Here is a 27,426-nt window from a genome sequence, read left to right as displayed (position 1 = left end):
AGACCCACATGTATTAGATAAAAAAAATATTTATTATCTAGGAATTGTTTTTACTCCAGATAATTTTGAAAGATAAAACTGAAATTAGCAACTGTAAAAAATCAGATATGAAACAAAGCTGTACTGGATCCCTTTCAGAAATCATCCTGGGAAAATGTCTTCTAGGTCAATGTAGGAGAAAAAAAATAACATGTTCCATTTAGTTAGAAGTAAAAAACAAATCATGTTTTCATTGCAATGAGGTTAAAAATTTCCAAATACAATCCTCTTTAACTATATTTAACAAAGCTTTTTAAAATATTAGTATAAGTGGATACTTTTTGTCATTACTCTGGAGACCTTAGGTAACATGTTGTATTACAAAGATTAGAAATTATTGTGATTTTTCTTTTAATAAAATTTTCTTCTAACTTTTCTAAAAATATCAGTACTTACACTGGTTCTTACTCTCAGGGGTCAGAATATAAGCACTGCATTCTAGATGGTTCCAGTGTGGATATGTAACTATAACTATCTACGAGTATGTGTGTCACCCTCTCTTAAGAAAGAGAGATACAACAAAAGCAGGGAGCTGAGTGCTCCGTGGGACTGCCTGCTATGCCCCAGGACACTAAAGGGAACTTTGTAAACAACCTCATCCTGCTGCTGAAAGTTTATCATGAGTCTATGGAGTTGGCAGTACTGAGCTAGATGGATCTTGAAGAGCATGTTTTCTAGTAGAAAGGAACAGAGATTGACCAAAATTATTTCTGTATTTCTGGAATTGCAACTAACACTCAAAGTAGAAAAGAACATGCTAAGTACCCTTCATTATTATCTAAGCTCTACCCATGAGTCACGGTTTTTGGGGTCAAAGCAGCCAATGGTCTTATGCTCAGCCAGTACTCATAAGTGATGAGGTATTTTGTCCCCATTGAGGAGCAGGAGGGAGGCTCTTTCTACTCCACCAAGCCAAGTGAGGGGTACTTTCAAAATCTGGGGTTCAGCCAGGCATGGTGCCACATACCTGTAATTTCAGCACTTGGGAGACTGAGACAGGAGGATGGTAGGTTCAAAGCAAGCCTTGGCAACTAGTGAGGCCCTCTGCAACTTAGTGAGACTCTGTTTGAAAATAAAATATGAAGTAGGGCTAGGGGTGTAACTCAAAGTTAGAATGCTTCTGTTTTACATCTTTTATAGTGCACACACACACACACACACACACACACACACACACACACAAAATCTGGAGTGTCTTGACAGTGAAGGACAAGATGAGGTTCCCCTGTTGGGTATAGAAGCTGCTTGTAGGTCCACCCTGCGTCTGTCAGAAGAAAAGAATGTCGCACAAAGGTTCTAGGAAGGGCTTTCTGAGAGATGAGAATCATAGAACAACTTCCTTTCTAGTCCTTCTTTCACAATGGCAAGACAAGCAGAGTGATCAAAATGTGTTCCTTGAAGGTGGCATTAGGTGAGGTCTAGATTTTTCTGAGGGTGGAACACCCACATCCTATTGACACTTCTTACTATCTTCCCTTCCTTTTTGGCTTCAAATTCCAGGAAAGCTCTGGCTGAGGGGATAGGGGGAGAAAAGAGCCTTGAATTAAGTTTGTGATTATGTACCAGTATTGGGAATGGCCTAGGAAGATTTGAGAAAGCTATGATTATTAATATATTTCAAAAATTGGGTGAAGGGCAAATCTGTGCAAGTACTTGGTTTCTGCCTAAAAGCAGGTAACTATTCCATTGTAAATTAACCTAGCTAAAAGCAATTAACCAGTCAATAGGAGAGGAGAACTAGGCCTGTCTCTATCTAAAGACAGATCTTAGTTGAGGAGAATTAGGCCTTTATCTAAAGACAGATCTACATGATTGGATAAGCTAGCTAAGATGGTAGGAGGGGTCAACCTTCATGAAAAGAGACACCCTGCCACACCTTGCTGAAGGAGGTACCTTACAGGATTAAGGGGAGGTACCTTACAGGGAAGTTCACTATGTCAGAATTACGTGAACAAGATGGAGGTCACGGGTATAAAAAATCCAGTCCACGTGGAATCCCTTTGGTGTATTCATTTCGAGTCACCCTTCCATGCCAGTCTGGTATGAAGCTGTATTTCTATCTTCTGTATTTCTATCTTTCTAATAAACTTCTTTAAATCTTCAGCAACTGTCTAAGCTATGCGTATTTATTCTTAGCTTAGGACAAGAACCCGCAGTTTATATGTTTTTGGTCATTTTGGGTTTTGTTATGGGTTGGGGGAAAGTGTGTCCAGGACCCTCACAGAGGTACCTGGGGAACAGTTTCCCCACGACCATATTCTCCCCAAAAACTGCAACAATTAAAATGTTAAAGAAATGAGTACCCAACAATTACTGGAATGAGATGGGTTCTAATAAACAAAAGTGCCTGACTATACATGAAATTAGACCTCAACATTGTTAAAGGAATCCTTAACTAATGGAGAAAACTGGAATTTGCACACTGGAATAATTATTGAAAAATTAAACAAATATTTTTCCCAAAGTGTCAAGGTCTTCAAATATAGGTTGTAATACCATTATATATTTCAAGATTATTTCTCAAGAAAAAAATTAATTTGCTATATAGATTTGCATAAGCAAAATCTGTACTCATGAATCCTTTTTTAGTGTTCTTGTTTGCATGGAGAAAATGGGTGGAGTATGTCCTATGTCATTTCTCCTGTACATGTTACGGTTCGGGAGAATATGGTTGTGGGGAAACTTCCCCGAAGACCCCTGCTAGGGTCCCGGACACACTTTCCCCCAACCCATAACAAAAACCCAAAATGACTAAAAACAGAAAATTACCATGGGTTCTTGTCCTAAGCTAAGAATAAATATGCATAGCTTAGAAAGTTGCTGAAGATATAAAGAAGTTTTATTAGAAAGATAGAAATACAGAAGATAGAAATATAGCCCCATGCCAAAATGGCATGGTGGGGTGACTCAAAATGAATACACCAAAGGGATTACACGTGGACTGGATTTTTTATACCTGTGACCTCCATCTTGTTCATGTAATTCTGACATAGTGAACTTCCCTGTAAGGTACCTCCCCTTAGCCCTGTAATGTACCTCCCCCAATAAGGTGTGGCGAGGTGTCTACTTTCATGAAGGTAGACCCCTCCTACCATCTTAGCTGGCTTATCATGTATATCTGTCTTTAGATAGAGAAAGGCCTAGTTCTCTCCTAAGATTTGTCTTTAGATTGAGAAAGGCCTAGTTCTCCTCTCCTATTGACTTGCTAATTACATGTAGCTAAGTCAATCTAAGTTTCAATAGCTGTTTGCTTCCTGACCAAAGTCAAGCCTTTCTCTCTCCAGGTCTGCCGCCATTTTGACATAATTATCTTTGAAATATATTGATAATCAGGGCTTTTTCAAATCTTCCTAGGCCGTTCCCAATACTGGTACAGTACATACTACAAAATGATATTGTACCAGTATTGGGAATGGCCTAGGAAGATTTGGGAAAGCTCTGATTATTAATATATTTCAAAAAAAATAATTGATATATTTCAAAAATAGTTGTGTCAAAATGGCAGCAGACATGGGTAAAGAAAGGACTTGATCTCTGCCTAAAACAGGCAGCTATTCCAATGTAAATTAACCTATCTCAAAATAATTAACAAGTCAATAGAGGAGAGTTAGGGCTCCCTCTTTCTAAAGACAGATCTACATGATGATCTAGGAAGGACAGGACAGGGTTTGGCCTTACCCTTCAGGAAAGGAGCCACCTTGCCACACCTGGTTGAGGGAGGTACCTTACAGGGTTAAGGGGAGGTACCTTACAGGGACGGTTACTACGTCAGGATTACGTGAACAAGATGGAGGTCATGGGTATAAAAAAGGCAGAGTCCACATGTGATTCCTTTTGTGTACTCATTCGAGTCATCCCTCATGCCAGTCTAGTATGGAGCTGTACCTATCCTCTGTATTTCTATCTTTTAATAAACTTCTTTACATCTTCAGCAACTGTCCAAGCTATGCGTATTTATTCTTAGCTTAGGACAAGAATTCACAGTTGTTCTGTTTGTGTGATTGTGTTGGAGGAATTACTTCTACACACACACACACCAAACACATTTCACCGCAACAATATGGTACTCAAACTTCTTACCTAAAATCAATTTAAGACAGCTATTCTATGAATAATAAGGTTTTCAACTGTGAAAACAAAGTGTATTTATGAGCTTCCCATACTACTACCAATGTGATAAATGTCAAAGTTTATGACTTTGCTGATAAGAACTGTGTTAGTAATACTAGGAATACAATCTCAATATATACCTACCAAACTCTACCCCCCCTCATAACAATTTTCCTTCTGAACTGAAAGTTTAAAACAGTATTTCTGAAAGCTATTTTTAAAACGTTCCATAATAACAAAGTATTCAGATGATATACTTCCAAAATTTATTTTTTATAAATCAGTAGAAATTGCCTAAATCCCAAACAATGTAGAAATTTATTTGCATCTTACATTTTCGTTTTTCAGTCAGTGTGGCTGTTCCATCAAGAGGCTATATTACTGCTCATTTGTTAAAATATTTGCAGTAGTTTTCTGGGTAGTGGAGGTTGGGACTACAGGTGATTTTCATTATCTACTTTAACCATTTTTTAACTTTCCAAATTTTCTACAATGAACATATACTACTTATATGAGAAATAACACACTGCTAAGATAAAATTCAAATGCCAATCACAGTAAAACTATGTTTATACAACTAGCAAATTGTTAAAACTATTTTCACATTATTTCACCTATGTTATAAAAAATCACAATGTAATTTAATAAAAAAGCCTGTTCTCCCAGTTAAAAAGGTATTTGGTGAGACATTCCCATACATGCAAATAAAAAGAAATTAATGATGATTGAAGCCATAAATATTCTACTTCCCAGTTATAATGCCAACTCTTTTCACGTATTTTTTTTTTTTGAAGCAGAGTTTTTCTAAATTGGTTTTTCTAAATTTTCCAACCTGCCATCTTCCTTGTACCAGTATTAGAAATGGTCTAGGAAAATTTAAGAAGCTCTGATTATTAATAAATACATTTCAAAAATGGGGTCACAGAAGATGAAGCTTAGACTTGTAAGGGGGAAGGGCAACTCAGAACTTGGTTACAGCCAGGAGTCAAGTAACTGTTATAATGCAAATTAACCTAGCTAAAAGTAATTAGCAAGTCTACAGGGAATGGGAACTTTGGACTTCCACATTCTAAAGACAGGTTTACATAATAACTAATATCTAGTTAAGAGGATGGGAAGGGGAATTGAACTTTCTGAAAGGAGAAACCTGGGCCTAAAACAAAAGTTAGGCTGTAAGATTAAGGGGACTGACTTTCCCTGTCATGGGATTATGCAGGAGAGCAAGATGGAGGGCAAAAAGGCTGTCCGTCTCCAAAGGCTCTTCCATGTTTTGTGGTTCAGTGACTTCGTTCAGGGTACCCCCTCATGCTACCTATCCTTGGGTAGCATGAGGCTATATCTGTCTTCTATATTTCTATCTTTTTAATAAACTCATTTAAATCTTCAGCAAGAGTCCAGGCTATTGCATATTTATCCTTGTCTTAGGACAAGAACCTGTGGTTTTTATAGAAATTGTTTCCAGGAGTCTAACAAGGGTCCCTGGGGAAAGTTCCCTCAAACAGAAGCAGTCACCCCAAACTCTAACATTCCTGTCTCAGCCTTCCCTGGCACTGGCATTATAGGCCTGCACCCAGCTAGTTTTTTTCTTGATAATGTTCTCCAAGTAACCCTTTCCAGAGCTACTTGTTTTAATGTTTTGGGAACTGTACAAAACTGAGATATTATTTGAATCAAATTTCTGAAATTAACTATACTCAAAATGGTAGAGAGTAACTTCACTCAATTTTTTAAGATGCTTTCACATTTCAAATGAGACCTGGTTTCAGAGAGAAATGCTATAATTTCTAGGAAGTTGAAGATGTTAAAAGAAGAATGTTAAGAGAGAGAAGGGGAGGGGAGGGAGGGAAGGGAGGGGCAGAAAGGGGGAGGGGAGGAAGAAAGAAAAAGGCACAGAAAACTTTAAGGTTCGAGAAAATATATTGATTGCAATTCTTCTGTGCATATATGTATATAAAAGAAAAATATCTAGCTGGGTATGGTGGTACATGCTTGTAATTCTAGTACTTAGGAGGCTAAGAATAGAGGATCACGAGTTAGATCCTCTGATCTCAGCCAGCCTCAGCTACTTAATGAGGCCCTCCACAACTTAGTGAGACCCTGTTTCAAAATAAATAAAAAAAAATAGGGCTGAGGGTGTAGCTCAGAGATATAAGGCCCCTCGGTTTAATAACTAGTTCTGCAAAAACATAAAAATTTTAAAAAGCAAAGAAAAAGATCTACCAGTGTATACACTGAATCATTTACAGTTCTTTAAAATATTGGGATAATACAAAAATTTCTCTTTTAAAAAAATTATAACAGAGTTTATAAAAAGTATTTGTTACTTTAAAATGAGGATATAACAGTAAAAATTTACAAAACAGTGGCTGGTTTTAGGATAAACTTAGTTTTAAACTAAAGGGAAAAAATTTAAGTGTACATGACAGTATATGAGAGAGGAAATTCTTAAACACAATTGCTGTGAAGGCCTGAGGGAAGGGAACATTACAGCATACTCTCCAAAGTTTGTATCTGGTTTGATAACAACCCCATGAGCAGGCTCAATGATAAACATGGTCAGAAGTCATTATATTCTATCTCAGTCTTTTTTCTCATAAGTATCATTTTATTATTTGGAAAGGAGTTTCAAAAAATAAGAACTAAATGTACCAAATCTGAACATAATAAATTTTCAAGGATACTTAGTAGTATCCTTGAAAAGGTTGCTATAATTTTTTTGTGTGTGTGGTACTGGGGATAGAATCCAGGGGCTTTCTACCTCTGGGCTACACTTTCAGACCTATTTTTATATTTTATTAGAAACAGGGTCTCACTAAGTTATTGAGAGCCTCACTCAGTAGCTGAGGCTGGCTTCGACCTGTGCGATCCTCCTGTCTCATCCTCCCAAGCACTGAGATTACAAGTGTGTGCCACCACACCCTGCTTACAAAATGTGTTTAAACAGAAGCACTACATGCAATTTTAAAGCATACATTATGAAGGAAAACAAGAACAATTATCAATAGTACATTTGTTTTTTGGCTATAGTGTCATACACTTGTAATCTCAGTATATGAGAGACTTAGAGAGAAGGATCATAGGTTCAAAGTGAGCCCTAGCAACTTAGGAGACTCTCAGCAACCTAGAGAGACCCTGTCTCAAAAACTTAAAATGCTGAGGTATAGCTTACAGGTGGAATGCTCCTGGGCTCAATCACCAGCATAACAAAAAATAAAAAATAGTATTTTTTTAACATTATAAAGCACATTAGGACATTTTTCAAATAAGATATAGATAGTTTTATTATTTTGAATATTTACAAACAGATAAATGACATACTTAATTTTTCAGCTGTTTAAAAATCTATCATTTTAAATATTTGTGATATTCATAAACTCCAAGTATGTTGACATATTAAGCAAATACTGTAATATATAACACTTGTTCCTCCTGTCCCAATAGATTTCTTTAACCATATCCAAATAATTCAAAAAATCACCATAGTTCATTTCTGTGGAACATAAACTCTATAAATAATGTCTCATAAAGAAAGTGACCCCGTCTCTGTGAACAGGAATTTGAATTTGACAATAATAACCTTATATTCTTGATTCAGAACCAAAGCAGCAAGAATATTTAAAATACCAGCATTACTTCTATCATCCTGGGCCTTAATAATTCAAGGCCATCAAGAGATAGAAGGAAACCATAGTTAGGCAGGCATCCATAAACTGTGCCAAGGAACTGCACAGAGAAAACAATCTAAGAGACATTAGCCATCAAACTGGAGGTAAGCATTTTGGAGTATACCCAGAAGATGTAAGATACCCACTTACGCACAGTTAGGTTTGAAAGAATATCTGTATTTACTGCCCAGCAGAGTTAAATTGTTCACTTATATATTCAACAAGCATAGAGTTGAAAATACAAAGTAGCTCAGGAGACTGTGCTTGAGGTAAAGTCTGAAGAGTGACCCTGCTTTCCTGGCCATAACTTCCTGTTCACTGCAACCCCAGGAACCAAACTTATGCTACAAAATTGTCTTACTAAACAAATTTTGAAATGACAGATTTAGGTAAAACTTACAAGTCAAAACGAAGGTTCTCTCTTTCTTCAAAAAAGTAATCCAGAATAAATTTCCTTACAAAATCAGGATTTAAGGTATTATCGATCACTTCAGTTCTTCCAAACTGGGGAGACACATACACAGAGAGAGAGAGAGAGAGAGAGAGAGAGAGAGAGAGAGAGAGGGGGGGGGGGGGGATTAAAAATTAAGCCTTACATGGCTATATATTTTAAGTATAGTACTTAGTATTAAATTCTTTTAATATAAGCAATAAATATCCAAATGAAGTGTAGTACTTGGTATTAAATTCTTTTAACACAAGCAATAAATATCCAAATTATTTGGTCACAAAAAACCTTTTAGACACTTTTAGACATTAAATCATCACTTGTACTCACTCAGAGAAATCACAAAATGAGCCCTGAATTCATTTGAAATTAGCTTTTTCTTAAAATTCATTTAACAATTTTTTAACTATACTTTAAAGCCAATTCCAATTCTAATCAAAGGAGTTATTTAAACATTAAGTTTATTTTTATTACAAATTATTTTCCTGACTTTGTATATGTCAGTCAGATAATAGATAGTCACTACTGGAGGGATCAAACTTTCAGTGTCTTCATGCTCAATTCTTATAGAACATGGTCCTTCACATAATGCAGTTTACAAACCATTGTTATGGTTAGATATAAAAGAGCTTCCACTTGTATTAAAGTTCAGAATTGATATAACTAAGCCATAGGGTTGTAATCTCATCAGTAGATGAATCCACTGTGATGAGTTTACCATAACAAAATGGGGGGTTACCCTAGGCCAGTGAGGTATGGCTGAGAAGGTCGGTCCCTGGGGTGTGGCCTTAGAAACTATATCTTTGAATCCTCTTCCATGCTCACTATTTCTTGCTTCTGGCCTCCATGAAGTAAAAGCATAGCCTCGTGCTCTCTCTCTCTCTCACTCACTGTCTCTGTCTCCTGCCAATTTCCCAATGCCATGCCCTGAGCTTCAAACCCTGGTGTCACATAGAATGAACCTGGAATTTCCAAAACACTATGAGCAAATAAAATCTTCCATCCTCTGTGTTGTATGGCTGGTCATTTTAGATTATAGAGTGAGAATGCTGACAGAGACAGCTATATTTTGGGGAGAATTTTCTTGTAACCTATTATAATAGGTTATGTCACAACCACCAATTGCTTTTGTTTTATTTCCTCTAACTTTATATTTACAAGGAAAAAATGATACCTCCCATTCTTGCATACTTTTAAGATAAATGTCACACATTAGCTTAAAACAAATTAAGTTTCACCATTTTAAGGTAAGTAGAAAATACATATTTGCTCTTCCCTCTTCATTATGAAGGAAGGCATTAAGTGCTGCTCCTAAAGATAGAGCACAAATATACAGACATTTTTGTTCTTGGCATATATTTTTCACCTCCAACTGCAATAGAATTCTAAATAGAGAATTTTAACATTAGCTCTGAATAACATTATGCAATCAACCATGCTGTCTTATCAAAGAACCAACTTTTATTAAAGTTCAAGGAAATATTATCTTTTAATAGGAAAATAGAAGAGCTGTGCTAATCCATTAAAATGTGAAGGTCATAAGCTATCTTAAATTGTGTTGATAAAACTATGGTACAAAATGTTGATGACAAAGGACTTAGTAAGGCTTCTGACAACTAGAAAAACTTTCTTTAAAAAACTAATTTGCAGAAGTGAGTGCCATTAGGCAATATTTTATATCATGGACCAAAACCATATACACAAACTACAACCTGGGTAATTAAGTCAACATTTCAAAAACAATGGTCATTTAATTCAAACAACTTAATAATTGCAGGCACCATTTATTGAATGCTTAATTTGTTCCAAGCACTTTTTCTTCATTGCTTTAAATTCTTACTCTAACACTGCAAGGTATTATTAATCTTACTTTATAGATGTCAATAATGAGGCAGAGGATACCAACCTAAGTTATTTTGGCTACAAAATCTGCATTCTTTCTAGGATTCTCCTTTGTTTAAACACCAAACATGTTAGTTCCTAGGGAAGATCAAAGAATGAGCCTCTCTATGGTTTCAAATTTTAGGGAAATGAGAATAAGAAGATATGCAATGGTTTGGATATAAAATATTCCTCACAAAAAACTTGTGCATTAGCAATGCAAAAATGTTTAGAGGTGAAATAACTGAATCGAGATCTCTCGCATAAGTATATAAATCCATTGATTAATAAATTAAAGGTATTTATTCAGGTGGCATGCGGCTGAGGGAGACTGGTCACAGGGAACATGGCTTTGAGGAACATATCTGGCCCTCATCCTTTCCCCCCACCTCGCTTCACAACACCATGACCTGAAAGTGGCTTACCTCTGCCATTCTGGCTGCCACCATGTTTCTCCCTTATAGCCCTTCAGCCAGGAACTGAACCACTGAAACTTCTTAAATGGTGGGATGAGTAAGCCTTTCCTTCTCTATGTTGTTCTTATTGGGTATTTTGGATACAGTGATTTAAAAAAGGCTGACTAAAACAGTACAAATAGCCATAAACTGGCTGCCACACTCATCAAAACATGAATGCAGAGGCCAAGGAGTTGAGCAGGGAAGCCCTAATAAACCCTTGTTGCAGCCAGGAGGTAAAATGGTTTGCAAACTGAATTAGAAAGCATCAAGTTGGCAAATTTTCAACAAAGCACAACAAAGATCAACTACCGAGAAGGCAGCTCCTTGACAAGAAAAACAAAGAAACAAACTTACATACAAATGAAAACACAATAAAAAGGAACCACAGTGGAATAAAATCCTAGTCAGAATTTGAGATTGATAGCAAAGAGCCCGAGTGAGTGACTGACCTGTTGTGGCAGCTGGTGCCAACTCGGGCTCCAACTGCTGACTCCACAGCCCTAAGAAATTCCAGCAAGAAAAGCAAGAAATGAAGTAAATGGCGTCAGAGCTTCAACATCTTAAGCAACCAGCATCACATTTCAGGGACAGAGAAAAAGATCCAAAAGACCATATGTTCACCAGAAGCCAGCACCTGCAGTAGCACACTGTGCCCTCCAGAGACCCGGGCCCAAAGGACAGTAAGGTAAGTGCCTTTCTTAGTGAATGACCACCCAAAGTAGCCACAGGAACCCCGGCAGGCTAAGATTTGGCAGCCTACCAATGGGGAGGTGTTTGGGTTAAAAACAATACTTACCTATTCATGAACTTGCTGTCACCTCTATATCTCTATGACTAAGACTGTATCAGACAGGTGATCCACAGGAAAGTACAACCAGACAATAAAGATAAACTAAACATAGCCAATAGAAGAAAGCACTCAACAGACTGCACATTAAGAGTTTTTTTTTTTTTTTTTAAAAAAAAAAAGGTCACAAACTATTCTGCTTACACCACTGTGCAGACACTTTATAAAAGTAATGGCAGAGAGAACACCTGACCTTAACACCTGAAATACACCAATGCTACCATAACAGCAAGGACAAGGTACCCCAGAGCAACTAAGTTTTGATGATCTACAGGTAGAACAACAGTGGAGTGATATTAGGCACAGTCTTTAGAATTAATATCAAAGTGTGAGAAATAGCTAGAACCATCTCTCCCAAAAGTGATCTGGAACAGCACCTATCAACAACTCACACACACAAAAAGAAGATACCAAGACAAGAGAAATACAAACCCAAGAATTCTGAAAATATGAGAATAAGGAACAGCAAAAAATAAATAAATAAATAAATAAGGAAAATCACGAATACTGGCCTACAAGAAATTCAGAATGGAGAATTCCAAATCCTGATTTTCAATATGATGAAAGACCTCACAGTAAGTGTACAGAAAATGAAAGAGGAAATTGAGACATTAAGAAATAATCAGAAAGAATTCTGGAATAAAATGACAGTAAAAAAGAGAAATGAAGACAGCAATAGAAAAAACATTCTGTAAGATTGAATGAAATAAAAAACAGAATATCACTGTTAGAAGACAGTTCATTCAAAACTGAAAGTATAGTCAACAGTATACAGAATACATTACAATAACAGAACCTAAATATCCAACAAATTATCCAATATACATAAATTAGTACAATTCATATTGTACTAACTTATGTATAACAATATGAATTGTACTAACTTGTGGATAATGAACATTGAAGAAGGGATAGAGGCACAGACCAAGGGTGTCTGCAATCTCTTCAGAGAAATAATTTCAGCGGATTTTCCAAACATGGAAAGAGACTTGTATATCCATGTACAGGAGACCTGCAGAACACTGTTCAGAAAAAAAATCAAAGAAGGACCTCCTCACATCATGTAATAATCAAAATGACTAACATAAGAGGCTAAGAAAATAATCTTAAAAGCAGTGAGAATAAAGCAATGGGTGACATACAGGAACAAAACAATAATAATCACTCCATAATTTACAACTCAAGTCATGAATTCCAGGAGAGTCTGGTATGATGTAATCCAGACCTTGGAAGAAAACAACTTCCAACAAAAACTGCTATCTCCAGCAAGGTTATTAATTAAATTTGATGAAGAAATAAAAATGTTTTAAGATAAGCAGAATCTTAAAAAATCATGAATACTCAGCCAGCACTAGAAAAAATACTTAAAGAAATAAATTGTAAGAAAAAAGAAACAAATTTCAGAACTAGAGAAGAGATGAATTCAATCAGCAGGGCAACTAAGCAAAGAAATAATAACATTATATCCAATGGACTATATAACACAAAATGACAGGAAACAAAAATTATATCTCAATAACACTGAATATCAAAGGACTTAACTCACCAATTAAAAGATATAGACTAACAATTGGGTTAAAAAAAAAACATAATACAAACATATGCTGCTTGCTAAGAACTCACCTTACAGCCAAAGATATTCACAGGCTGAAAGTGAAAGGATGAAAAAAGATACATCATGCCAATGGGGACCAAAACCAAGGAGGAATAGCAATGTCAAGATCCATTGAAACAGACTTTAAGCAAAAACACAAGTTCAGCAACTGACATGTGTTACTATAGGTTCTTTTCCTATCATATTGATACTTCTATTGTTGAAGACAAAAGCATTTCCAGTTAAACAGTTTGTCAGCTTTATTAATGTTGGTCAAAATTGATGTTATAAAAATTTAAAAAGATCTATAATATTTAGAAAAATTATAAAATTAAATGTGTAAATATACTACTTATATACTGCTATAAACTACTTTTTAAGAGAGATATGCAAAAAAAACTATTACCTACATGAGATGTATATTTGAAGATTTGTTTTTTTATCCTAGATGCCAGGGATATAAAAAGTGAATATATTTAACTATAACACACTGTGGTTCATCATACAACACAAAATTTCATTTCATGTAGTTTATTTGTTGACATTTATTTAAACTATTATTTATTTTATCATGTGGAAATGTAAGTTATATGATCAAACATATCAGGATTTTGAACTAATGTTGTTTCAAATTGTGTTGTTTTATTGTATTGTGTTTTCAAAGTTCTGCCAGTTAAAAAGGGAAGCATTATGTTTACAATTCTATTTTGAAATATTTGACTAAATTTTGGTAGTATCTTTAATAAAGATTTTTTTTCTTCTGGAGATGTCTCCAGAACAAAAAAGAAAAAATACAGACTTTAAGCTAAAATACATCAGAAGAGACAAAGCAGGACACCCTATTATTAAAGGGAACAATTCAACAAGAAGATATAATGATAGTAAAAGTTAATGCCCCAAATGTGGATGCACACACATTTGTAAAACAAATCCTTAGGACATCAGATCTCAAATAGACCCAATTACAATTATATTGGGAGACTTCATCACACCACCCATGCCAAAAGACCAATCTTCAAGGCAAAAGATGAGTAAAGACTCTTCAGAACTAAGGAAAAGTATAAACCAATTGAACCTAATATACATATACAGACTATTTCAACCAGGAACAGCAGAATACACATTCTTCTCAGCAGCCCATGGAACTTTCTCAAAAATAGATCACATCCTGGGCCACAAAGCAAGCACCAGCAAATTCAAAAGATATAATATAATTTCCTTCACCTTTTTAGATCACAATGTAAGGAAAGTAGAAATCAACGACAGGAAGATCAAAATAAACTAATTTAAGTATACTGAAATTGAATGATACACTACTGAATGAGAAGTGAATAAGATCAGAACTAAGCGAATAAATAAAAAACATTCTTGGAATTAAGTGAAAATAGAGACACAACATACCAAAATCTATGGGACACTTTGAAGGTGGTGTTAAGAGTAAAGTTTATAGCATTAAGTGCCCACATAAGAAGAACAGAGAGTTGTCAAGTAAACAATATAATGACACATTGCAAGGACAAGAAAAACTGTGACAGTCTAATCACAAGGCCAGTAGAAGGCAGGAAATAATTAAAATCAGAGCAGAAATAAATGAAATAGAGAATATCAAAACAAAGGTCAACAAAACACAAGGATGGTTCTTTGAAAAGATTAATAAGATTGACAAAAACCTGGCCAACCTAACTAAAATAATCGACTCAAATCATTAAAATCATAAATAAAAAAGGAGACATCACCACAGACAGTAAGTAAATTCAAAGGATTATCAGAAATTATTTTGAAAATTTATACTCCAATAGACTGGAAAACATGGTAGAAATTGATAAATTTCTGTATACATACAATCTACCTAAATTGAACCAAGAGGACATAGCCAACCTATACCAACCAATATCAACCAAAGAAATAGAAACAGCAATAAAATCCTACCATCAAAAAAAAGGCCAGGGCTGGGCCGGGTGGCAAGTGCTTGTAATCCAGGCATTCAGGAGGCTGAGACAGGAGGATTGTGGTTCACGGACAGCCTCAGCTACTTAGCGAGGCCCTTCACAACTCAGTTTGACCCTGTTTAAAAAATAAAAAGTCTAAGCCGGGCATGGTGGTGCATGCTTGTAATCCCAGCATTTGGGAGGCTGAGACCTGGAGGATAGCAGTTGGCGGACAGCCTCAGCTACTTAGTGAGGCCCTCTGCAACTCAATGAGACCCAGTTTCAAAATAAAGAATAAAAAATAGGGCAGGAGGTGTAGCTCGGAGGTCGAATCCCCTTGGGTTCCACCCCCAGACCTGCAAAAACAAATAAATAAATAAATAAAAAATAAAAAGTCTAAAAATAGGACTTTGGGTATAGCTCGGCGGTACAATGCCCCTGGGTCCCATCCCCAGTAGTACCTAAAAAAAAAGCCCAGGCCCTGACACGTTTCTAGCCGAATTCTATAAAACTTTCAGAGAAGAACTAATCCCAATACTTCAAAACTTGTTCCAGGAAATTGAAAGAGATGGAATTCTTCCAAACTCCTTCTATGAGGCCAGTATATCATTAATATCAAAACAAAACAAAGATATTTCAAGAAAAGAAAATTACAGACCAATATATTTGATGAACACAAATGCATAAATTCTAAACAAAATTCTATCTATATTTATTCAAAATCATATTAAAAGAATTGCACACCATGTCTGAGTTGGTTTGATCCCAGGAAAGCAAGGCTGGTTCAACATACACAAATCAATACATGTTATTCACCACATGAATAGAACTGAGAACAAAACCACATGATCATAACAATAGATGTTGAAAAACATTTGACAAAAACCAACATCCATTTATGTTAAAAACATTATAGAAAATTGGAATAGAAGGAACATATCTCAACATCATTAAGTTAATATACAACAAACCTGAAGCCAACATCATATTAAATGGAAAAAAACTGCAATTCCCTCTAAAATCAGGAGCAAGACAAGGATGCCCACTAACACCACTCTTCCTCAATAGCATCCTTGAGACTCTTGCCACAGCAATAAGAAAAGATGTCAAAAGAATTCAAATAGGAAAAGAGGAATTTAAATTATTCCTGTTTACAGATGAAATAATCCTATATCTAGAAGATCCAATGGAATCAACCAAAAGACTACTGGCACTGATTCAGCAAAGTGGTGGGATACACAATCAACCTAAAGAAATCAGTTGGTTTTTTTACATGCCACCAATGAGTCCGAAAAAAAAAATAATAAAGAAAACAATTCCACTCACAATAACCTCAAAACCAATAAAATACCTAAGAAAAAACCTAACCAAAGATGGAAAAGACATATACAATGAAAACTATAAAAACATTAAAGAAAAAAATTGAAGACCTTGGATGATAGAAATAGCTCCCTTGTTTATGAATAGACAGAATAAATATCTTCAACATGGCCACTCTGCCAAAAGTGATCTACAGATTCAATGGAATTACTATCAAAATATCAATGACATTCTTCATAGACCTAGAAAGATCAGTCATAAATTTCATATGGAGAAACTAAAGATCCAGAATAGCCACCATGCACAAGAATCCAACTGATATGAATCAAAGACCTGGAAATCAGACCAGAGACTGTGAAGCTATTAGAAGAAGAAATCAGTTCAACACTACAACATATAGGCACAGGTAGTAACTTCCTCAACAAGACTTCCAAAGTGCAGGAAATTCAAACAAGAATTAACAAGTGGAATGACATCAAACTAAAAAGTTTCTGCTCATCAAAGGAAAGGGGAGAAGATCTTTACTACAGAAAGGGAGAAGATCTTTACTAGTTGCCACTCTGATAGAGGGCTAATATCCAGAATATATAAAGAGCTCAAGAGATTCTAGAGTATAACAAACAAATAACCCAATAAAGATATGGGCAACTGAATTGAACAGACACTTCACAAAACAAGAGATAACAAATAGCCAATAGATACATAAAAAATGTTCAACATCTTTAGCAATCAAGGAGACGCAAATCAAAACTACACTGAAGCTGGGCATGGTGGTACACGCTTGTAATCCCAGCATTTGGGAGGCTGAGACGGGAGGATTGAGGTTTGTCGATAGTCTCAGCTACTTGGTGAGGCCCTCTGCAACTCAGTGAGACCCTGTCTCAAAATAAAGAATAAAAAATAGGGCAGGTGGTGTAGCTTGGAGGTCAAATGCCTCTGGGTTCCATCCCCAGACCCGCAACAAAAAAAAAAAAAAAAAAAAACTACACTGATATTCTAACCCCCATCAGAGTGATAAGCATAAAGAAGTCAAATAAAAAATGTTGGGTGAGGATGTAGGAAAATAGGAACTCTTTTACACTGTTGGTGGGAGTGCAAACTAGTTCAGCTGTTATGGAGATCAGTGTGGAAGTTCCTTAGAAAACTGGGAATGAATCTACCATATGATTTGGCTACACCATAATTGGGTATCTTTCCAAAGGGATTGAAATCACGAACTACAGTAGCATATGTATACCCATGTTCATAGCAGCACAATTTGTAATAGCCAAAATATGGAACCAACCTATACTTCCATCAACAGATGAACTGATTACAGAATTATTCGAGATACACACAAGGGAATTCTACTTGGCAATAAAAAAGAACAAAATCATGTCATTCACAAGAAGTTGGAAAGACCTGGAGAACATTATGTTAAGTGAGATTAGCCCAGCAAAGAAAGAGAAAGGACGTATGTTTTCTCTAATATGCTCAAGCTAGGGAGTATTAAAGATAACAGAGATTATTCAGATAATTGAGGGAAACCTTAGCAAAGCCAGAAAGGAAAGAAAGGAAGGGTAGGGGAGGAAGAAGGCTGAGGTTTATTAATGGAAAAGCTACATTCGAATATTTGTATTCATGTGAATATACCATTGTTAATCTGGACTCTCAGTATTGGGAAGGAGGAAAAGGAAAGCGAGGTGGTATAGTGGACTGCACCAAGTACTGTGTAAATATATGCTATTGTCAACATGATCCATATTATGATGAGACTATAGTTCACCAATAATAAATAAATAAATAAAATTCTGATTTTAATTAATCTCTAAATTATGGATATATCCATTTCAATGTCTTCTGACACATAACCCTAAAATTTCATTGAGGAGATACCAATGACCTTCATATGGAAAAATACAGTGCTACTCTATGACCCTCACTGCACTGAACTCTCAGCAGCATTTGACAGAGCCATATATTCCATCCTATTTTCTAGTTTTTTTGGTACCAGATACCCCCTCTGTTACTCTTCTACGCAGATTCTCAGGCATTTGATCTCCCAATTTTCAGACACAGTCCTAAGATCTCTTTATCTTTCTATAGTCACTTTTCAGTTAGGTGATGTTATCTGTTCCAGTCATGGTTTGGATATATCATCTCCAAAATTCAGGTGCTGTCATTGTGTTCGCAATAAGAGGTACAGCCTAACTGCCTGTAGTGGCTTATCCCAGTTATCTTTGTTTTGGAGCAGTTGATAACAGGAGGATCACAGGTTTGAGGACATATTCAACAACTTAGCAAGGCTCTCAGCAGCTTAGCAAGACCCTATTTTCAAATAAAAAATAAAACAGGGCTGGAAATGTAGCTTGGAGGTAGACTGAATCTGGGTTGACTCCCAGCAAAATACACATGTGCGCGCGCGCACACACACACACACACACACACACACACACACACACACAGACATACACACGGCCTTTTAGAGGTATATGGGCCATGCAGGCCCTGCAGGCCCCTCTGCACCCTGTGACAAGGATTAAGGCCTGAATAAAAGATGACTCTAGCCAGGTGTGGTGGCACACACTTGTAATCCCAATGCTTGAGAGGCAGAGACAGGAGGATCACACAGGTTCGAAGCCAGCCTCAGCTACTTAGTGAGGCTCTCAGCAACTCAGTGAGACCCTATTTCCAAATAAAGTATTAGTAGGTCTGGGAGTATAGCTCAGAGGTAGAAAAGCTCCTGGGTTTCACCTGTAGTACCACAAAAAAAAAAAAAAAATAGGAGACTCATAGAGCACTCAGCTCTCACGTGTCCTTCTACTTTTTCCATGTTGAGGATGCAGCAAGAATTTCCTCACTAGATGACAGCTTGTATCTTGGGCTCCCTAGTCTTTCAGGAGAAAACACATTGCTATTGTTTATAAGTAACTTCTTTTCAGATATTGTGTTATAGCAGCTTGAATCAAACTAAGTTCCTTTGGCTTTAAATCTTATCTACATGATGATAATATCCAAATGCACATCATCAGCCCAGAGCCACCTCTGAGTTCAACACAGGCATAAAACTGCCTTCTTTTCTTACAGTCCCCTCAAAATTTTCACTCAAACATATTTTTATACCACAGCCCCCCCAATTATGGTACATACCACACATACCTCTTATCAGAACATGATACCATTGTCTACTTGACTTCCTCAGGCCAGAAACAAAAGTCATCTATCTCAATTCCTTTTTAGCCCACCAACTCTTATTCATCACTGCCTCATAAATGGCCAGTTCTAACTCCAAAACATACAACACATTACCTACTTCTTTCCATATCTTCTATCATTAATAAACTTAAAGTAAAGCTTCTTGTTTTCCTCATCAACTAACCCCCAATGACTTCTTACCTTATATCTTTGCTTCCTCTCTTGTTTTCCCTTTAATTAATCCAATAATCAGAGGAATATTTTGATTGTACTGTAAACACTGTCCTGCCATTTCACCAGATTAAAAATTTTAATGGCCTACCAGAATACTAGGAGTGAAACATCTCTGACCTACAGGACACAGATCCTTTCTTCCTCACTAACCTCATCAGGAATAGTATAGATTTGATTCTCATTTGTATAAAACTGAACAAAAGGTTAACTATGGGAGATCAGTAATAATTTATTCAGAGGAAAAAAACAAGGGTAATGTACAGTAAAACACTGATTTTGATTAAACTGTAAGTACACACACACACACACACACACACACACACACACCCCAGAATGTTTCAGCTATCTTCTAATTGTTACATTTAAATTTCATATTCATTTGTGAATTTTCCTAATTTCCTGAAATGAGTATATTTTACTTTAAATATATGAAACAAAAATAACATTTAAAAAGTATTCCTGTTTTCAGTAAGTTATATCATGAAAAGTGAAAAGTGGCAATAATAAGAAATTCACAAATACATTATGACTAGTTCAACTCATGGAAAACCTTTTGGTTCTTTCCCAGAGGCTAGAATATATTAGCTATCAACCAAATAATTAATCTTTTTTACTTAAAATAAATTTAAGTCTTAGCTAATGTTTTATAATACTAAATAAAAAATTTCCATTTCTTTAGAAAATATGCAGCTGCATGCCATTCCATGAATATCAGAGGAGAGTCTTAAAATATTGAGAAGAAACCATTAGTAATATTTGTTGTTGATGACAAATGTCCAGAAACAGTTACATATGAAAAATTATATCTGGTGTCCTAAAAAGTCTTATTCTGAATATCAACAGTTCTGGATTATCAAAAGTATTATTACAGTCGCAAGTCTGATTATAATAATTTCCAGCACAAGTAACATAAACAAACATGTTTCCTATCAAGCACTAAATACAGCAGTTTTTATCATTTGATAATTAGAAAACTGTCCTTTCATTCAACAAATGTGAAAATTTTCAGTTATTTAAAAAAGAATATAAATTTTAAATTTATTCAATGTAGGAATAAATCTTTCAGAAAATGATAGGTTGGAAATACTCCTAATTCCTAAATCAACTAGTTGGTTAGTTGATTTGGAGGAGCAGTACTGGAAAGGATACTCATGGATTCCATCTATTTATGGCATCAAGTACATAATGAGCTCTGTTCTGAAAAAAAATTATCTAAAAGTTTTGATATACTGTGAAGGTGTGGCACAACTACCCCAGCCTCACATCAGATTGTCAATCAAGTGAGAGTGATGCAGGTTTTAACAAGGTCAACTGAACTAGTGTACATCCTACTTCAATTATTACATTACAACTGAATCTTAATCTTCATGATATAGAGGACAGTTCCCAGAGATTAGACAAGAAAAGCAGATAAACTCTGTAGGACAGACAATATCATTCAGAATATTAAGATAAATTCAACAAATAAAGATAAAGTTAGAACTATAAATATCCAATCTGCTTTGAGGATGTTCTCTCTCTCTCTCTCTCTCTCTCTCTCTCTCTCTCTCTCTCTCTCTCTCTCCCTTTCTCTCTTCCTCCCCCCCTCTCTCATACACACACACACACACACACACACACACATACTCTCATACACTTCCTCTCAGAAGTTAAAAAACTGTTATCACCAGACACACCACAACCCTCTTCCTTTGAAGAAAGACTTATATCTCTATCATATAACCCACTATCATAATTGATATCTAAAATCCACTTCTTTTTAAGACAAGTTGAAAATCTGAAGACTTTATCTAGATCTTGCATTATTATAAAAAATGAGATGGAACTATAGATGTAGACCCATGTACATATCCACAGAGAGAAAAGTAAGGTGACTTCCTTCTAATATTCTTGATTAAGACAATGTTTTACCTAACAAATATTTACTTGATTTTAGAAACTTTAATTATTAGGAATTAACCTAAATTATTAACTATCAAAAATACCATAGTCATATCACCATAATTTTTATACATAAAATGCTGAAAGGACTAAACTCCATCTTATTATACTATTTTACGATAAGCTTATAAACTTGAGTTCAAACACTCTTGAAAATAAAATCAGTCTTAGAAATTAAAATATTTTAAGGGATTGTTTTGCATATATTGCTAGCCATTAATTCTATGATTAGCAACATATTTTACCATTTAAAGAAAAATCTTCTAATTCAATTTATAAGATCCTTATTGACAAATATGAATTCATTTTGTCACACCTCAGTTATATATGTATTTATATAAGATATAATAGTTTTAAATAAATTATGAAGTGCTCAGTTTGAATATGGTTTGTCACCCAGAGGTTCATGTGCTGGAGGCTTGGTTTCAGAGTGGCAATGACGAAGAAACACGGCTTTAAGAGGTAAGGTTTAGAAGGGAATAGGTCATGGGGACAGCACCCTCCTGAATAGATTATAGTTTTGGGGAACAGGTCAGGTCTCATAGGAATGGACTAATTCCAACATCAGTGGGTTGTCATAATGAAAAAGAAATGAGTCTGACCACTCATAAGTTTCTTTCTTCCTTACTCCCACACATGCCCTTCTGCACACATGGCCAAGTTTTAATGCTTCTAGAAACACAATGCTATTTGGACTTTCCATCCACCAAAATCACAAGCCAAATAAACCTCTTCTATTATAAAGTATTAAACTTTGGCAATTTTTGTTATAGCAGCACAACATAGATTAAGATGAGAATATTATTTAACCTTCTTGATTATTTTAAATTAGATAATCTTAATTGAGATGATTATCTAACTGAACTGATAAAAGACTTGAATAATGTAATATGGGAAGGCAAAGCAAGATGGTGGCTAAGATCCTCCAGGATTCTATCTTCAACAGAAACCAGTTTAAACAGCTACTCACACACCAAACTACCTTCACAAGAGCTAAAGAGAGCCAGATGAAAGATGATAATGCCCTCTTTTAATATAATGAAAAGAACAGATTCATTGATGGCAGGAAAGGGTTGCCAGCACCAAAGAGCATGATGCAAGACACTTTTCCATTGGAGGAAGAAAAGGGACTATGTCCAAGCCTTAGACTTGAAACCCAGTTTGGGACCTGAATGGTGAAAGCTAGTGCCAGGCAGAGCCCCAGAACCCCTGTCCCCCTGGCCATCACCCACAGACAGAACCACTGAAACTGCTTCGGCCAGGTGGCCAAGGGACTCCTCTCCCAAACAAAGGCAGCAAGGAGGGGAACAAATACAAAAGCTGACACAAATGGGATTTAGCCTTGAGTTAGTGCTGGGATCACTGCAGTGGGAGCCATCACCAAAGACCTGTGTCCAAGTCCCAGCTCATAGATGGGGCCCCTAGACCTGACCTGCCATCAGGAGGAAATCTACATGCTGATGAAACAGACTCAACTTTTTTTTTTTTTTTTTTTTTTTTTTTTGGTGGTACTGGGGTTCCTGGAAGACCTTCAACCTCCAGGCTACACTCCCAGACCTATTTTTACATTTTTTTTTTTAATTTGGAAACAGGGTCTCCTAAGCCAGCGCACGTGGCTGGCTTCGAACCAGCGCAATCCTCCTGTCTCTGCCTCCCAAGCGTGGGGATCACAAGCTGTGCCACCACGCCCGGCACAGACTCAACTTTAAACCTGAACCATTGCCAGTCTTTGGGTGGTTTGCACCATATGGTACATGGTTTGCCCAGTATGTAGGAGGCTGAGATTGGAGTGCCACAAGTTCACAGCCAGCCTCAGTTACTTAGTGAGGCCCTTTACAACTTAGTGTAACCCTGTTTCAAAATAAAGAATAAAAAATAGCCTTAGCATCTTATCAACATAGGGATACCCTGTTTCCAAATATAAGAAATTAAATCAGGCTGAGGGTATAGCTTAAAAGTAGAATGCCTCTGAGTTCAATCTCTGGTACCAAACACACACACACATGTACACACACACACACACACACACACACTCTCTCTCTCTCTCTCTCTCTCTCTCTCTCTCTTACACACACACACACACACACACACACACACAATCAGAAAAATATCAGCAAAATTATTTACCATAATCATGTATATCCCAGACATGCAAGGATGGTTCAACATATGCAAATCAACAAATGGATGGAACATATCAAGAAATAAAGGACAAACAGCATATAAACATTTTTTTAAAAATGCAGAAAAAGGACTTGATAAAATTCAACATCCCTTCACGATAAATATTCTTAATCAGGCACAGTGTGAACATAGCTTAACATAATAAAGGCATATATAATAATCCAACAGGTAAGATAACTCAAAATAGAGAAAAGTTGAAAGTTTTTCTCCAAGATCTTGAAAAAGACAAGGATGACAACTTTTGCCAATTTTATTAAACACTGTCCTGGATCCTAGCCAGAGCAACTGAATAAGAAAAAGAAATAAAGTTCATCCACATTAGAGAAAAGAAAGTCAAATTGTCATTGTTTTCTGATGACATGATCTCATATATATGGAAACCCAAAAACCACAACAAAAATCATTAGAATAATAAATTCAGCAAAGTTGCAAATACAAAATTTACATACAAAATCAGGAGTGTTGCTATACATCAATAGTGAATTATCTTTAATCAAAATCAAAGGAGGAATACCATTTTTAAAAGTCACAACAAACTAAAAAAATAGTTAATAAGGTAAAAAATATCTACAACAAAAATATGAAATATTGATGAAAAAAGATATTAACAAATGGAAAGATTTCCATGTTCATTTGGAAGAATCAAAATTATTAAAATGTCCACAATATCCAAAGTAATTTATAGATTCAGTGCAGTTTCTATAAAATACTTGAAATTCTTTTATTCTGTTTGGACACAGAATAAAATGAGGAACTGAGGATGGAACTCAGGGTCCTTCTACTTTTGGGCTACACTCCCAGACCTATTTTATATTTTATTTGGAAACAGGGTCTCACTAAGATGCTGAGAGCCTCACTTAGTACCTGAGTCTGGTTTGGAACCTGTGCAATCCTCCTGTCTCAGCCTGCCAAATACTGGGATTACAACCATGTGTCACCATGATTTTCTTATCATTGGCATTTTTTACAGGAGTATATAAAAGATCTTAAAATTTATCTGGAACCATACAAAATAAACACACAAATAAAATACCAAAGAAGTCTTCATCTAAAAAAAATCAAAGTGGGAGACATTATGCTATCTGATATAAAAATATACTATAAAATTGAGCTATTCAAAATAACATGTATTGAACATGTATTGGCCTAAAAACAGACACAGAGACCAACAAAACAGAATAGTCAACAAAGTACAAAAGTAAACCAAAACATATACAACCAACCAATTTTCAACAATCTACTAAGAATACACATTGATGAAAGGATTTTTTTTTCAATAAATGGCACTGGGAAAATTGAATAGTCACATATCAAATAAAACATGATCCCTATTTCTCACCATCTACAAAAATCAATTCAAATGGATTAAAGACTTAAATGTTAGACTTGAAATTGTAAAACTACTAAAAGAAAACATAGGAGAAATGCTTTAGGATACTACAATGAGCGGGATTATTTTTTAAACCAGATCTCAAAAGCACAAGAAGTAAAAGCAAAAAAAATGACTACTCCAAACTACAAATCTTGGCCACAAAAGTAACATGGCAGATTAAGCAGTCATTAAAGTAGAATAAGAGAAAATATTTTGAAACTATGTATCTGACAAGGGATTTAAAACCAGAATATATAAGGAACTCTAAGAACTCAATAACAAAAAAAAGCCTAAAAGATGAGCAATAGACCTAAACAGATATTTTTCAAAAGAAGACATTCCATGGTGAACAATTATATGAAAAATGCTCAACAGCATTAATCATCAGATAAATGCAAATCAAAACCATGATGAATAGAACCTCACTCCAGTACCAATAGTAATAATCAATAGGCAAAAGTTACAACTGATAGTGAGGATATGGAGAAAAGGGAACTCTTGCACACTGTTGGGAGGAATGTGAATTAATACAGCCATTATGGAAAACAGGATGGAGGTTCCTCAAAAATATTAAAATTATAACTACATATGATCCAACTATCCTACCACTGGGTATATAAACAAAGGAAATGAATTCTGTGTGTCAAAGAAACATCTATATTCCCACTGCAGTATTATTTATAATAGCCAAGATTTGGAAACAACCAAAGTTTCTATGAATTAGTAAATGAGTAAAGAGAATGTGGCACATATACACACTGCAACACTATGTGGCCATAAAAAAAGGGAATGAAACCCTGTCATCTGTGACTACATTGATAGAATTAGAGATTATGTTAAAAGAAGCCAGGCACAGAGAGATAAATACAACCTGAACTCATTCATAGGTAGAATCTTAAAACATTAATCTCATAGAAGTTGAGAAGAAAATAGTGTTTACAAGAGACTGGGAAGGAAGGAGATAGGGAGAGATTGAGAAATGATACTAAGTTATAGCTAGAAGTCGGGAGTTCCAGTGTGCTATTGTAAAGTAGAATGTCTATTGATAATGATAATGTACTATATATTAAAAAACAAAAGAAATAATTTTTAAAGTTTTTACCATAAAGGAATGATGTTTGGAGAGATGTATATGTTAAACTGACATAAATATTATAATACATGTGTATCATATGTATTACATGTATCAACTTCACATCTTACCATTAATATGTGCGATTTTTATGTTGATGTGCCAATTAAAATAATTTTAATAAATAGTCTCCTATGTTAATTAAATAATACAAAGTAAAAGCTACAAGGGTCATAAACAATTGCAAAAGCTAAGAAATCATAAAGGTTCCAAGAAGAAATTCTATTCATAAGTTGTAAAAAGACTTAAAGACAAATTAATACTTCAGTTGAGCTATTAAGAATTGTTTTATCCTTTCTAAGTGTGTGTATATGTGTGAGTATGTGATACTATCCAGCATGAAGATGAACATGTGTTAAAATAGCTCAATGTCAATGAAATGAAGCAGAACAGAGACTGTATCAAACCATAGCATTTAAAAGTAGATTTATTTACTTCTAAACTACAATCCTTATGGATTATAAACAAATTCATCATATTCTGAAGGAGAATCCAGAACTAACTCAGTAATTTTAAATATTTTAGAGTAAATCACAAAATGGATTACTGATGTATAAATAAAATGTTACTCAAAAAAGTTAATTGGAACCTCTCAAAGCAAAGTGTGCTTCCTTAGGGATGTTACTTTGCTATTTCCATTTACTAAGAGGTTTTCATATTTTCATAATTAATGGCATTTAGGTATCATTTCTAGCTCTGAAATTATGCAATGAAAAATCACTTTAGTTTTAAAAGATCCATTATTTCAAGAGCTTTTCATAAATCACAATCATTAGAGTTTATTGAAGAAAAAGAAACAATTCTGATACTGTCAAAATAATTTTTAAATTGCAGGTTTCAACTTTTCTAGTTTTTTGTGGTACACTTTGTTTCATATTTTAAACTTTGTCCTTTTTAAATTTTTATTGCTACATTGTAATCATACATTATAATGGAGTTCAAGATGGTAGAGGCATACATGCACACATCACTCATTTAGCCCTTCCAAAATTCCCACCCCATTCCCTCCCTCTCCCATCTTATCATGTTTAGCTTAGTGATTGACTTCGATATATTTGTTTATGTACATCATATATGTTAGTTAATTTCCTTCTCCCCC

General features: G+C 35.2%; 1 protein-coding gene across 1 annotated transcript in view; it reads right to left on the bottom strand.

Moving 5' to 3' along the window:
• The window catches only part of CPNE8 (copine 8), a gene marked incomplete at both ends in the record, with an annotated part of 248,034 nt that overhangs the window by 183,433 nt on the left and 37,175 nt on the right, over positions 1 to 27,426 (bottom strand). Inside the window, one exon of the mRNA XM_080705259.1 lies at positions 8,215 to 8,318. Coding sequence (XP_080561385.1) covers positions 8,215 to 8,318 — 104 coding nt within the window. The remainder of the gene's footprint in view (positions 1 to 8,214; positions 8,319 to 27,426) is intronic.

This window comes from Muscardinus avellanarius (assembly GCF_963383645.1).
Source record: "Muscardinus avellanarius genome assembly, chromosome: 11".
Taxonomy (NCBI): domain Eukaryota; kingdom Metazoa; phylum Chordata; class Mammalia; order Rodentia; family Gliridae; genus Muscardinus; species Muscardinus avellanarius.
This window is presented reverse-complemented; position numbering and strand designations above follow the sequence as displayed.